The sequence below is a fragment of the Meles meles genome, chromosome 11 (assembly GCF_922984935.1).
Source record: "Meles meles chromosome 11, mMelMel3.1 paternal haplotype, whole genome shotgun sequence".
NCBI lineage: Eukaryota > Metazoa > Chordata > Mammalia > Carnivora > Mustelidae > Meles > Meles meles.
The window spans coordinates 81,837,769-81,851,517 of record NC_060076.1 but is presented as its reverse complement, the minus strand read 5'-3'; the positions used below and the strand labels follow the sequence as shown (position 1 = coordinate 81,851,517).

At 42.5% G+C, this 13,749-nt stretch overlaps 1 protein-coding gene across 2 annotated transcripts in view; it reads left to right on the top strand.

The window, feature by feature from the left end:
• The window catches only part of PCSK5 (proprotein convertase subtilisin/kexin type 5), a 455,881-nt gene extending 443,820 nt beyond the window's left edge, over positions 1 to 12,061 (top strand). For both annotated transcript variants that reach the window (XM_046022868.1, XM_046022867.1), the window contains 3 exons: positions 5,254 to 5,354; positions 7,156 to 7,342; positions 11,319 to 12,061. In XM_046022868.1, coding sequence (XP_045878824.1) covers positions 5,254 to 5,354; positions 7,156 to 7,342; positions 11,319 to 11,725 — 695 coding nt within the window. In that variant the 3' untranslated portion in view covers positions 11,726 to 12,061. The remainder of the gene's footprint in view (positions 1 to 5,253; positions 5,355 to 7,155; positions 7,343 to 11,318) is intronic.
• The last annotated feature ends 1,688 nt before the right edge of the window (positions 12,062 to 13,749 follow it).

Sequence of the window (13,749 nt, the reverse complement as noted above, 5' to 3'; positions counted from 1 at the left end):
GGACTCAATCCCAGGAACCTGGGATCATGACCTGAGCTGAAGGCAGACACCTAACCTGAGACACCCAGGTGCCCCATACACAGATTTTTAAGTTTCAGTGGTCACATTTTAAAGAATAAAAATAAATGGGTAAAATTAATTTTAATAATACATGTATTTAGTTAACGTATCCAAAATATAATCATTTCAACGTGTAATCGATGTAAAAATTGAGAATTTTTTTCTGCGAAGTCTCCACAATCTGTTGTTTATTTTGCACTTACAGCACAACTCAAGTTGTCCTAGCCACATTTCCAGGGCTCAGTAGTGACATGGGGTTAGTGGCTACTGTACTGGCCAACACAGTCTAATTTAGAATAATGGTTTCAGATGGTATTTTGGGGGAGACCATCTTCTTCAGATGAAATCTTGGGCTGGATCCTATGATGCAAATGGACCCGAGCAGAGCCGCTTGCATTGGAGTAGGGATCCCAGGCAGACTCTCAAAAGCCCCACCTAGAATGCCCTCCTCTGCCCCTCATACCACTCCCAGGCAGTCCTGGAGGCAAGTCCATGAAAACTCTGCCATGTTGTGGCTCCCACCTTCCCCTATCTGCAACTGACTCCCATCTTTGAAAGAACTGGCCTTCTGAATACACTTGCATTAAGTCACCATTCATTTGTATTATCTTATTGTCATTCCGGAGGCACCTATAGTCACTGCTCAAAACTTCTAATTAGAATAAGTAAATGAGGGGTACATTGAATTGGGGGTATGGTGGGAGGGTGGTGGAAAGTTGGCATTATCCCTGGCCATATCATAATAAATATGGTGCTGGCTTTCCATTAGATTTTCTGATACTGCCATTACTAGATGTGTGAGCCTTTATTCCAACTAGGATTGCCAGATAAAACCCTATATTCTGATGTGCTGAATCTGACAACCCTGATTCCAATGTCCTAGGGCATTGCAGTGGGCTAGAGCCCTTGGGTTTTTCATCAAGACCAGGCAACCATCATTAGGTTATTAAATGGCTCAACCTCAGCCAACAAAAACAGAACACTAGCTTTTTAAGAATTTTTTTGGGGGGCGGGGATTGTAGAAATTATTAGTGATCTTGTAAGCACAGTCTGAAAACCTATAAATATCTTTAATTGGGTTTGAGATTTCCTCCGTGGATGAAGGATGGTTCTGAAGATTCCCGGTCTCAAAAGTTCATCAACACAACCAGAACATGAAATACTATTCAGGGCCAAAAAGGGAGAGCAATCAAGCCATGACAAGACACAGAGGACGCATAAATGCATATTACTGCGTGAAGGAAGCCAATCTGAAAAGTCTACATATTGTAGGATTCCAACTGTGTGACATTTTGGAAAAGGCAAAACTATGGTGGAAACAGTAGAAGGCCAGCGGTTTGTCGCCAGGGGTGGTGGGCAGAAAGAGATGAAGAGACGAAGCACAAAGGATTTTAAGGCAGTGAAAATATTCTGTGTGATGGGCTCATGATGGATATGTATTATTATACATTGGTCCAAACCCATAGGATATACAACAGCAAGAGAAAACCCTAAGGTAAACTAGAGACTTTGGGTGAAAATGATATATCTATTATAGGTTTATCTTTGGGTAAGAAAAAGAAAAAAAAAAAGCACCATGCTGGTGAGTGTTGGTAACGGGGGACCCTATGCATGTGGTAGAAGCAGAGTCCACAGGAAATCTCTTTGCCTTCTCCACTATTTTGCTGTAAGCTTAAAATTCCTTTAAAAAAAAATAGTCTTACAAAAGAAGTTCATCAACACATTCTACCTGATAATGTACTCGAAGGATGGCCGGACCTAGCTGGGTACATCTCGCAGCTGTTCTGAGGCCTCCTCCTCCTGTATTTGACTTGAACCCTAGATGGGCCTGCTGGAAGCCTTCCATGTGTGGGGCTCACTGTATGTGCCATCCTACCCTCAACCGTGCCGCACACAGCCAGGGCTGCTTAGCGAATCTTCCGGTTTTGCAAGATCTAGATTACAAAACTGGGGGACAGGTTTGCTCCTGGGTTATAAACTGGGTGAAAAAAGGGATGGATTCCAAGGTACCTCCCTAAAACATTAGCTGTCATACTAGGAAATGAGGAGACACAAAAATTACAGGGAAAATTTTATAACCTAAATAAGCAATTTACCAACTGGATTGCATTCATTCACAGTTGACTGCCCAGTGGTATCTATCAGAGTCGTAAAAAAAATATGCCAAAGCACTGGACAGGGTGGGGGTAGGCGAAAGATGGCCCCCAAGGCCTTATATTACCTTTGTATGCAGTTGGTTCCTCCATAATTATCTCATTCCTTACCTTTACGCATTTAACTTTTTATTTACCCTCCTTGCAAAATTGTTTGAAATAAAAATCCATGCTGGTAGCCAAAACCACTGTGGTCTTTCCAGCTTCCTCTTCCTGTGTGGAACAACACCATGCATGTTCCCAGGGGTTGCTCTGCGTTGCTGAACTCATCCTGTGGGGGTCAGTCCAAGGGAAAGTCAGTAGTGCGTTCTGAATTCTAAGGAAATCTCAAAGCCATCTTTATAGGTCCCACAGTTCTTGGGGATTCTTAGAAGCAATGACAAATGTAGGTTGTTAAACTTGGAAACAACAGGAAAATGATCCAGAAATTAACAAACTGCCTTTGGCAAAAGACTCTGCGTACCCAGGGTGTATGGATTGTGCAATAAATCAATATAAGGAGATATAACTGGTGACAGGTAGTGCCTTTGGGGATCACCCAAGTATATATGTCTAATAAGGGGTTAATATCCAAAATATATAAAGAACTCATACAACTTAACGAAAAAAAAAATCTGATTGCAAAATGGGCAGAAGTCTGGAATAGACATTTTCCCAAAGAAGACATGCAAATTACCTACAGTCAATGAAAAGACATTCAACATTACTCATCAGAAAAATGCAAATCAAAACCACAACGCGATTTCTACCTTAGACTGGTCAGAATGACTAGTACCAAAGAGACAAAAAATGGCAGGTATTGGTGATGTAGACAAAAGGAAACCCTTGTGCACTATTTGGTAGGAATGTAAATTGGTACAGCCACTACGGAAAACAGTATGGACATCTGTCAAAAATTAAAAATAAAAATACGGTATGATCCATTTTACTCAAAGAAAATACAAACACTAATGTGAAAAGATATATGCATCTTAAGTTTCTAGCAGCATTCCTTACAATAGCCAAATTACAGTAGCTGCCCAAGTGTCCATTGACAGATGAATAGCTGAAGAAGATGTGGTATACATACAATGGAATGTTCCTCATCCATAAAAAAAGAATGAAATCTTACCATTCACGACAATGTGGATGGACTTAGAGCATATGATGCTGAGTGAAATAAGTCAGACAAAGAAAGACCAATACCATATGATTTCGCTTCTACATGGAAGCCAAAAAAAATAAAAACAAAAACAAAAACAAGATAAATGAACAAACAAGTAGATTTATAACTACAGAGAACAAACTGGTTGTTGCCAGAGGGCAGGGGGTGGGGTGGGAGGACAGGTACAATAGTGAAAGGGATTTGGAGGTACAAACTTCCAGTTATAAAATAAGTAAGTCACAGGGATGGAAAATACAGCATAGGGGATATAGTCAATAATATTGGAATAACGTCGTATGGTGGCAGATGGTGACAGTACTTGGCGTGGTGGACACTTCATAATGTACATAATTGCTGAATCACTGTTGTACACCTGAAACTGATATAATATTGTATATCAACTACACTTCAATTGAAAACTTAAAAAAATAATAAAATGGCTTTGAATTGGTGTCACTACAGGCAGCCCCCAATCTAAGAAGCTACTGGGTAATAAAGGTTGATTCTCTAAACTGTTGTTCAGAGTTCAGAATTTTTTTCCCATAGAAACACCGTATGATGGAGCTCACTGATCAGATATGAAAGTTGATTTAACTACAAGTGATTCTGAAGGACAGGGCTCAAGGTTCTACCCCAAATTCAACTAACCACTCTGTATAGTATTCTTCTCGTGGGAAGACCTCTATCAAGTTCCAACTCACAATGTCAGGCACATTCCATGTCCCCCATCCATCTCCTTGCTCGTTTTTGAAATTCTCAGCAAAAACACCAGGACCTTCCTAATGGAATGAATGAGAATTCAGGTCTCCTCTCTCCTAATCCTTTCTGGAAGTTATCCCTTAATATCTGGGCAAAAGGTAATGCTTGGGTCAGTCATTCTTAGGGTCTCTGAATTAGGAGAGTAGGGTATTACCTCACAAAAATAGAGCCTGTAGATTCCGACCTCCTCTACTTGGTGGGTCATAAGGGGTTAAAGCAGAGAGTATGATTGAAAGACCATTTACTGTGGGTCAACAAATGTGAATTTGAATCCTGACCATTATCTATGTAAACGTGAATGAATGACTTGACATACCTAGGCCTTACTTTTCATTTATTTTTAAAAACAATAAATAGGGGAACCTGAGTGACTCAGTCAGTCAAACATCTGACCCTTGATTTCAGCTCAGGTCGTGATATCTGGCTTGTGAGATCCAACCCTGCGTCAGTCTCCGCGCTGGATGTGGATCCTGCTTGGGGTTTTTTCTCTCCCTTTCCCTCTGCCCCTCTCCATGTCTCTCCCTCTCTAAAATTAATTAACTAACTAGTTAACTAATTAATAATAATAGTAATAAATAGCATGCCAAATTTTTGGAAAGAAATTTTTTAGCTTTCAAGAGAATTTCTAAGGAATCCATCCTCATCAAATTAAGAACAAGTGGTCAAAAGGATCTGCTAAATTCTTTTAGCCCTGCCTTTTAAATTCTAAGTCTAGTTTTTTTAGAAGCTGCCTGACCATGATTTCCTCACCAACTGAGTATCAGGACCCTCCAAACCATCTGCTATCATTCTCCTCCTTCATATTAGTTAAACAATAAGCAGAATGACAAAAGTTTTATACCCTTTCTACATGATTTCCCATTCTCCAAAAATCTTTCTTTTTGCTGTCATCAAAGATCTATCACTTCCCAACCCTCAATTTCCAAATGAGCATTTACGTTGATTGGACTTCTAGGTCTTCACTTGGTGTCTTGCAAACTTTCCCACCCCAACCCCCCCATCTGCTCAATCAATCCATCTTTCCTCTTCAATTTGCTTGACATGTTCCTTGCTACTGAGAGTTTTGGACCCAAGACAGGTTGAAATCTAAGGTCAGCCCTCATAATTTAGGATCACTTTATTTTTTTTTCCTTTCAGGAAAAGGAGCACTTAATTGCTTATCCTGTGTGTGGAGTTACCATCTAGCAGGAGGAATCTGCGCCTCGGACTGTCTGGTGGGAGAATACAGAGTGGGAGAGGTACTGAGAGCTGGGCAGGCTGCACCCTCCTCCATTTCTGCAGAGGTGTGGGAGGTCGTTCTGGAAAAATCAGGAAGTCTTACAATTCCCATGCTTGCTCTGGTTTTATAACCTTCTACCACCACATCACAGAAGGGTGCTACCCATCTGTTGCCTTAATCTCAAAGCGACAGAGATGACCTAAGATAAATAATAGGGGAGTTAGATAATGAGGACCTCAGATTTATCTCTACATTCATTGCTCATGATCTTAGAAGTTTCAGGGCCACTTAAGATTATTATATCAGAAATAAAAAATATTAGGGTGCCTGGGGGTTCAGTCGGTTGAGCATCAGACTCTTGATTTTGGCTCAAGGTCATCATCTCAGGGTCCTGGGATCGAGCCCCAGGTCAGGTTCTACATTCAGTGTTGAGTATGCTTGGGATTCTCTCTCCTTTTCCCTCTGCTCCTTCCCCACTCAACACCACATTACAAATAAATAAATCTTAAAAGAAAGAAGAAATATCTTCTCTCCTACCCCTCTGCTGTCTCACCTGAAATACCTAAATAACGTCAAAACTACACAACTGCTGCGGGCCTTCCATTCCTCCACCCTGCACAGTGTATTAAGAGAGATATATTTCATTTCCTTGCCTAGAAACCAGGGAAATTCTGAGTTCACTAACTTCTTGTGCTTCCAAACTGTAGAAATTAAGCAAATCTCTCCATGGTGAAATTAACATGACCCAACATATTCACACAGGAGTTCTCTTTACATCCTTCTGCCTTGGAGAAACTCCTCAATTTCAGAGAGATTAGACAATTTACTAACGATCACCTGGGTAGTAAGTAACAAAGCTGGGATTGAACCCAGGGGTCCTCACAGCTAACCCAGAATTTGGTAAGACAATCACAGCTGAGACAGCACCTTATCAGCACCTGAAATGTGCTCAAAGGCTCAACAAAGGCAATTTCCATTCCTTTCCTTTCTACCACACCACCCCTCCAAAGCACTGAAGTAAAACAGGAAGACATCTTCCCTCATCGACATTTTTAGCACCACTGAAGCAGCCTCTTGTCAGGAGGGAAGCCACTTTCTCCTTATCTCTTATTTCACGGTTTTAGCTAAACAGTCACAAATATTACGATGGGGCAGGGCCACACGCGGCATCTAACAGCACAGAGGCCAAGCGGATTAATGAGTGCAGGTGTCGGGTCAAAGAAAATCCCAGGGCAGACCTGATGAAACGTGGAATTTGATGGGTCACCTGTGTTGGAGACATTGGAGCAAGGTGCTGGGGATTCTCTCAACTAGGACAACACAAAAAGAGGGTCCCTGCCCCTCCGCTGTCTGGGATGTTGCCATGTGGGAGGGATGACCGTGTTGATAGTCTAGTTCTTAAAGAGAAACAAGGAACTGATTTAGAAGTGAAATATCCCAATTTTGAAATATGGGCAATGAACTGAAAATTTTATAAAAGGTGAAGGTCCATTTAGTAATGCGCCAGACACAACCTGTCCTTGACCAGGTATAGCACATGAGCTGTCTGTTCTGTAACGTGAGCGGTTCTAGAAGCCTGTTCTCCTACTGTTGTTACCAGCAGATCTCAGATGCAGAGACCCAGCAGTGGTTTCCTCCAAGTGCAGCCAGGTGGGCCTTTCACCTTAAACCGTGAAAGTGGACCCAGAACAAGCTGTCTTTCTTCTGTCCCCCGCATGCCTCCCTTCCTCGTGGAGACAAGACGTAACTCCCGCCTGGGAACTCCAGTGTCTTGTTGATGCCCCCGCACTCAAAAAGAATCTCCTGATTGTTCTTACCAGGGGGAGAAGTTTAACTGTGAAAAATGTGATGAGAGCTGTGTGGAATGCAAGGGACCTGGCACCCAGAACTGTACGGTGTGCCCCGCCAACCTGGTGCTGTTTGTGGATGATGGCCGTTGCCTACACTGCTGTAATGGGTCCGATCCCTCCAACACCCAGGATTGCTGTGACTGCCGGAACACCACAGGTGAGCCGAGAGGAAGAGCAGCCTGTAGGGGAAGGGCCTGGACTCCAGAAGGGGATGAGAGCACAGGGGAGAGAGGATAGAAAGTTCTGGAGAATAGAGTGATCTTTTTATTGAGTTCCTGCTATGTGCTTACTGTCCCTAAAACTTTCTGTCCATCAACTCATAGAAGTAGATCCTTTTAATTTTAATTTTTTTTTAATTTATTTATTTCAGAGAGAGGGTGTGAGAGCACAAGTTGGGGGGAGCACAGAAGGAGAGGGAGAGACAGAATCTTCAAGCAGACTGCCTGCTGAGTGTGGAACCCAACTCGGGGCTTGACCCAAAGACCCTGAGGTCATGATCTGAGCTGAAATCAAGAGTCAGCCACTTAACGGACTAAGCCACCCAAGTGCCTCTAAGTAGATTTTTTTAAAGGAATCTCTACACCCAACCTGGGGCTCTAACTCATGACCCCAAGAGTCTCATGCTCTATCTACTGAGCCAGCCAGGCACCCCTATAAGTAGGTATTATTAATCCCCTTTTGCAGATGAGACCACCAAGATTCAAAGAGTTTGATTAGCATGTTCAAGTCTACAACAATGTTAAGGGCTCATCTGGAGTTAGACTGTAAGTCCTTCAGACTGCAAAGCCTGCATTCTTTCCACTACTGTGCCGCCTCTAAGATAACTCAAGTTGGTCTAGAATCTCAGCTTTTAAAAAAGATTTTATTCTACAGAAGAGAGAGAGTGCACACACACACATGGGCGCATGAATGAGGGGAGGGGGAGAATCTCAAGCCGACTCCCCACTGAGTGTGGAACCAGATTCAGAGCTCAGTCATGACCCTAAGATGATGACCTGAGCAGAAACAAAGAGTCAGACCCTTAACCGACTGAGCCACCCATGTGCCCCTAGAATCTCCTCTTTATAAACTTACTATCTTCTTTTTTATTCTTCTCTCTTGGAAAGGAAAAAAAAAGGAAACGAATCAACGATCAAAGAAGCTGATGTCAGTGTTACCTTGATTCTGCTATAGACTCATTCAATGGAAGTTAGCCCAAGTCTAGGGCTCCCCTTAGAGACTTCAAACATTTTATTTTTTTTTTATTTTTTTAAAGAATTTATTTATTTATTTGTCAGAGAGAGTGAGCACAGGCAGACAGAGTGGCAGGCAGAGGCAGAGGGAGAAGCAGGCTCCCTGCTGAGCAAGGAGCCCAATGTGGGACTCGATCCCAGGACGCTGGGATCATGACCTGAGCCGAAGGCAGCTGCTTAACCAACTGAGCCACCCAGGCGTCCCAAGACTTCAAACATTTTAAAAGTGAACATTCATCAAAGGCTAAAAAGAAACAAAATGCCTTTTACCAATTCCCAGGCCCTCAAATGCCTCCTTCCCCCAACTCCATCCCTATGTATATGGGTACTTGGGCTTCACAGGCCACAGACTCAGAAAGATCCCAAATGGAGTGATTCCTTCTTAAATAAACACACACACATACAATATTTGTATTTATATGTTTATTATATATTATATATTTTTCTTCTTAAAATACATTCTCTAGTCCAGAAGCAGATCATTTCCTTGGGGTTCAGATGTATCCCGGCCTGACAAAAAGACATCATATTTACGTGAGCCTGTCCATGTGTAAGTAAAGTAAACCTCGGACACATAACTGCTACTGGCCATTTCTTTTTAATTTTTATGTTAGCTTTTTCAATTAAATTCTAAAATCATCTTTCCAAAAACGAATGATTTCCTTCTTTTAGCTTTCCTACCCCCACAAACACCTGGTCTCTCCAGCCCCTCATACGTAATTACCGTCAGGGTCTGATTGCCTATCCACGTTATGTCAGCTAAGAGTAATAACCCTCATTACATCGGTGGCTTTGAATGAAACCAGAAGTGTGTGCACACTGGATGCAGAGTTTCTCCAAGACTGTTCCAACTAACAGCAATTTAGTCAGCCTTCCTGGGCCTTCTGTGGCACTTGGAGATCCCCCTGGGACAACTCTACAAAAGTCTAACTACTCTTGATTACCTGCTCATTTTTTTTACGGAGACACTCTGCTCCTTCAAAGAAACCAGATCACAGAGGCTGACCCTGACTCTGCAGACCTAAGCCTGGAGAAGAGAAAGACAGGATTGCAGATGGCGCCCTAGTATCTGAAATAATCTCGAAATATCTTTTATTGATTCTCCTGCCCTAGGCCGTATTTATCTCCAAGTGCCACACACAGATTGCTTATCCATCCCTCTGGTGCTTTAATATTTCCTCCAGGGAAAAATTCTGTGCTGATATTGTTAATGTCAAAAGCAATTATGATAGTGCTATTATGTTAGAGGTGGAAATTCTGTTTGATGGGAAAAATCCCATGAGGATGAAAGTTTGGATAAAACAGGCAACTTATTTATCACTAGCAAAAAGAGAGGGAAATACACAGTGGTGGTGAATCAGACCTAATTGGCCAGTACGTAATAAGCAAAAGTAATGGCCCCTCAAATAATTGGCAGCAGAATTACATCCATTAAGCTACACCTAGAATCTCATGAAAGAATCCTGGGGGCAGACCCTGGTGGTTCAAAAACCACTTACGGAAAACTTACCCTGTATTTCAACTTATAAGTCCAACAGAGCCTGCTAGTTTTTTCCCTGGTGCTCTCATACTCTCTTTCACTGGTGGACGAACAACAGGGGGACAACAGGGGCCGGGGCTCTCAACTTTAGAAATCGTCATTATGATACAAGAGTCCCCTATCCCCCAACTTGGTTGTCAGAGTTTAGAGAAGTTACGTCTCTTCCTATCAGATTAGGGCTACAGAACGCATGAACCCCAAAACACAGTTGTCAGAGTGCATGCCCAAATGTCTCCCGTCCCTAACATGCAATTTGGATGCCTGGGTTCAAATTTTAATTGCTCCACAGACAAGCTTTTACCTCTGACAGGCAACAATTCGTCCTCTCTGTGGGCCTCAGTTTCCTCAACTGTCAAGCAACAGACTGACCTAATTTCTTTCGTTTATTTTGTATCATCGCATTGAGTTCTACTGACTGACCAGCGTAAGTCAACTTGGTATTTAAAACAAATCCCCAGGGACCCCTGCGTGGCTCAGTCGGTTGAGTGTCAGAATCTTGATAATTAGCTCAGGTCTTGATCTCAGGGTCATAAGTTCAAGCCCCATGTTGATTTCCACACTGGGCACGTGGAGCCTACTTTAAAAAATAATAATAAATAATAAAACAAATCCTATTCTCCAGCTGATTTGCCTTTTCTCTACATTTAGCTGTGGAGAGTCTGTCCTGCCAGTCTTCAGGTCATTTCCTGGGTTACTTACATTGATGTAGATGTTATCTAGATGTGATACTCCACCATCTTCTCCAGAAGTCTGACCTAATTAATTTCTAAGCCCCCCCACAACTGTAAAAGTCAATGTTTTGGGGACACCTGGCTGGCTCAGTCAGGTAGATGAGTGATTCTTGATCTCGGGGTTGTGAGTTTGAGCCCCATGTTAGGCATAGAGACTACTGAAAAAAAAAAAAAAGTCAATAGTTTTATAATCTTCTCTGTCCTTGAATGTTGGACCAGGTTGAAGGGTACCTGAGGAAAGGAATCAGTCTTAGAGAAAGTCAGAGTTGAAACAAAAAATAGAGCATTTAGCAGTACCTGAAGCATTTCTTTCTTTATTAAGAAGGAAATAGAAAAATTGATTGGTCAGGTTGGATACCTGGCGACTGACTCATGAGGTGTGAGGGGACTCTGTGTCTCAAACTGATCCTCAGCCTAGAAGGGTCTGTTGGACTTGTCAGACACAAACAGGGCCTCTCAGGAGGTACACGGTACAATTCTGTAGAGTGTTGTGCCCTCTAGGAAAATCAGAGGTAACGATTCTGCCATTTTAGTTTTCAAAGATAAAGCAAAGCTTTTTGCTTCCTCATTGCCTTCCTTCTCTCCCACGCTTCCCCACTCTGCTCTTTCTCTGGGGTCTTCTTCCAACAGAGGAGTGTATCCTTCAAGCAAGTGACATTGGGCCTGCCAGTGAACATACCAAGATAGCCCTGCTCACCACCTCCTCCATTATGCTGGTGCTTCTGCTCGGGGCAGCTGTGATCGTCTGGAGGAAATCGCGGGGCCGAGTCCAGCCAGTGGCGAAGGCCGGCTATGAGAAGCTGGCCAACCCTAGCAAGTCCTATGTTTCCTATAAGAGCAGCCATCATGAAAACACCAGCTTTGAAGAGGATCAGGTGATTGAGTACAGGGACCGGGACTATGATGAGAATGATGAGGATGACATCGTCTACATGGGCCAAGATGGCACTGTTTACCGGAAATTTAAGTATGGGCTTCTAGATGATGATGATGAGGATGAGTTGGAATACGATGATGAGAGTTACTCCTACCAGTAGACAAGAGCGCCCCCCAACCCTGCCCCATTCCACTCACAGGCATGCCTGTGAGGGTTATAGTTTGGAGGTTTTATCCCCACAGTGGGCTGATGTGTGGGTGTTTCTCTTTGTTGCTTAACCATGAGTCCAACTAGAATATGTAAGAATGTTCAAATAATTTGTTCTTCTTTTGAGTGGCTAAACTCAATTAACCATAACTGAGGAACAAGGATAAAATTCAGAGAGATTTCCCGCAAAATAATAAATCAAAATACAGGAAGTAAAAAAAAGTGAAATTTGTACATTTCATGAGATTAAAAAAAAAAGTGGACCTCTAGGAATTCTGTTTCTCAGCTATACTGTGGAGATATTTGTTGCCTTCTGGGATTCTGGTATTTCTGAAAATGATTTGGGGGGTGGGGGGTGGGGGGACAAAAGAGTTGTTTGTCTCAGAGAATTTTCCTCCCCTGTTAGTGTCATCTTTAGGCAAAGGTTGGTCCTTTTCAGGTCATCTAAAGAGGGTCCTCCTCCTCCTGCCATTTATCACTCCCCTCCAGACTGCCCCTGAGGAGAAGATGATACTATCTGTGCTAAGGGGGTTCCCAACCTACTTGGAGATGAGGAAAGAAAAGGGAGCCAGCGTCAGAGCCAAGGAGGCCTGTGCTCCCTGGGCTCTGGTTCTTCTGAGGGAATCCACAGCCAGTCTGTTTTAGGGAGGAGCAAGTTCGGGAAGAACATAGGTAGCAGCAAGCCAGCAGGACAGAAATCATTACATTTCCAAGAATTGCAGCATGACACCCTCATAGTTTTCTAGGAGCTTCTGTGGTGGGAAACACCCACTAAGACATCAAGTAATAGAGAAAAATGGGAGAGTTAACCTAACATAAAATGGGGTAAAATGACAAGAACTGCATCCACTCTGGAAAAACAAACAATCAACTTTTTAGCTTTCATTGACAGCCTGCCATGGACCTGAGAACTCAAGGTAGAAAAAGTTGGAAAGGATTCTAACGTGGAAAATCCCAACGCCCTGCTCGTAAGTGTTATCCCAACCTTCTAGCAATCTCTACCACTAAGATCCATTTCTAGACATCCTACGCTCTCCTTGGTCCACTTTCTTGTCGAGTACAGTTCAGATTTGTGCACTGGGCTATTTTTTACCAATAGTAACACAAAGAGAGGGGCTCTTACCGTGTGAAATTACATAAGCCAGGTTTCACGGATTTTCTTGTCCAAGCAGAAGTTACAGGCAGTGCTGGGAGGGGATCACACACACAGAAAAAAGACATTTTCAGACGACAATGCTGCTCATAAAAAAATTTATCACACACCTCCTATAGGTATCGAGCTAATTCCTTTAAGAAAAAAGCCACTTCACTTAGTATCAGGACTTCATGGGATTGGTACTGTTAGTACCCTGTTTTTATAGGAAACCTAAGACTTTTGAGAGATTAAGTAAATAGCCCAAGGTCACAGAAAGCTAATCGGGATTCCACCAAAAAGAATGACCCTGATGGGCATATTCTTAATAGCTATGCTATACTGGCATAAAATAAGAAGCAACCTAAATGTAGTATAAAAGGGTGGTTATTATTTTATTTCATGATATGGCAACTATATTGTCTTTACTAAATTCATGCATTTTTCTTGTCTTTTAACATAATGTATCACTGACACAGGAAATCTCTGGGAAGAAGCCTTCTGAGTACTGAAGGCCTCCATGTTTCTTAGGGGAGTGCTCTTAAAACAAAGGTTGGCAAACTTTCTCTGGAAAGGGCCAGACAGTAAATACTTAAGGCTTTGCACAACGATCAACTCAGCCATACGGCACTAATGCAGCCAATCCAGAACAAATAAGGGGCCACATTCCAATTAAACTTTATTTATGGGTGCTGAAATGTGGATTTAGGGCAATTTCCACATATCATGAAATATTGTTCTTCTTTGATTTTTTTTTCTTCCAGAACTTATAAAGGTAAAACCATTCTTAGCTCGGGGAAGTTCAAAATCAGGTAATGAGCCAGACTGGCCAACAGACTACAGAC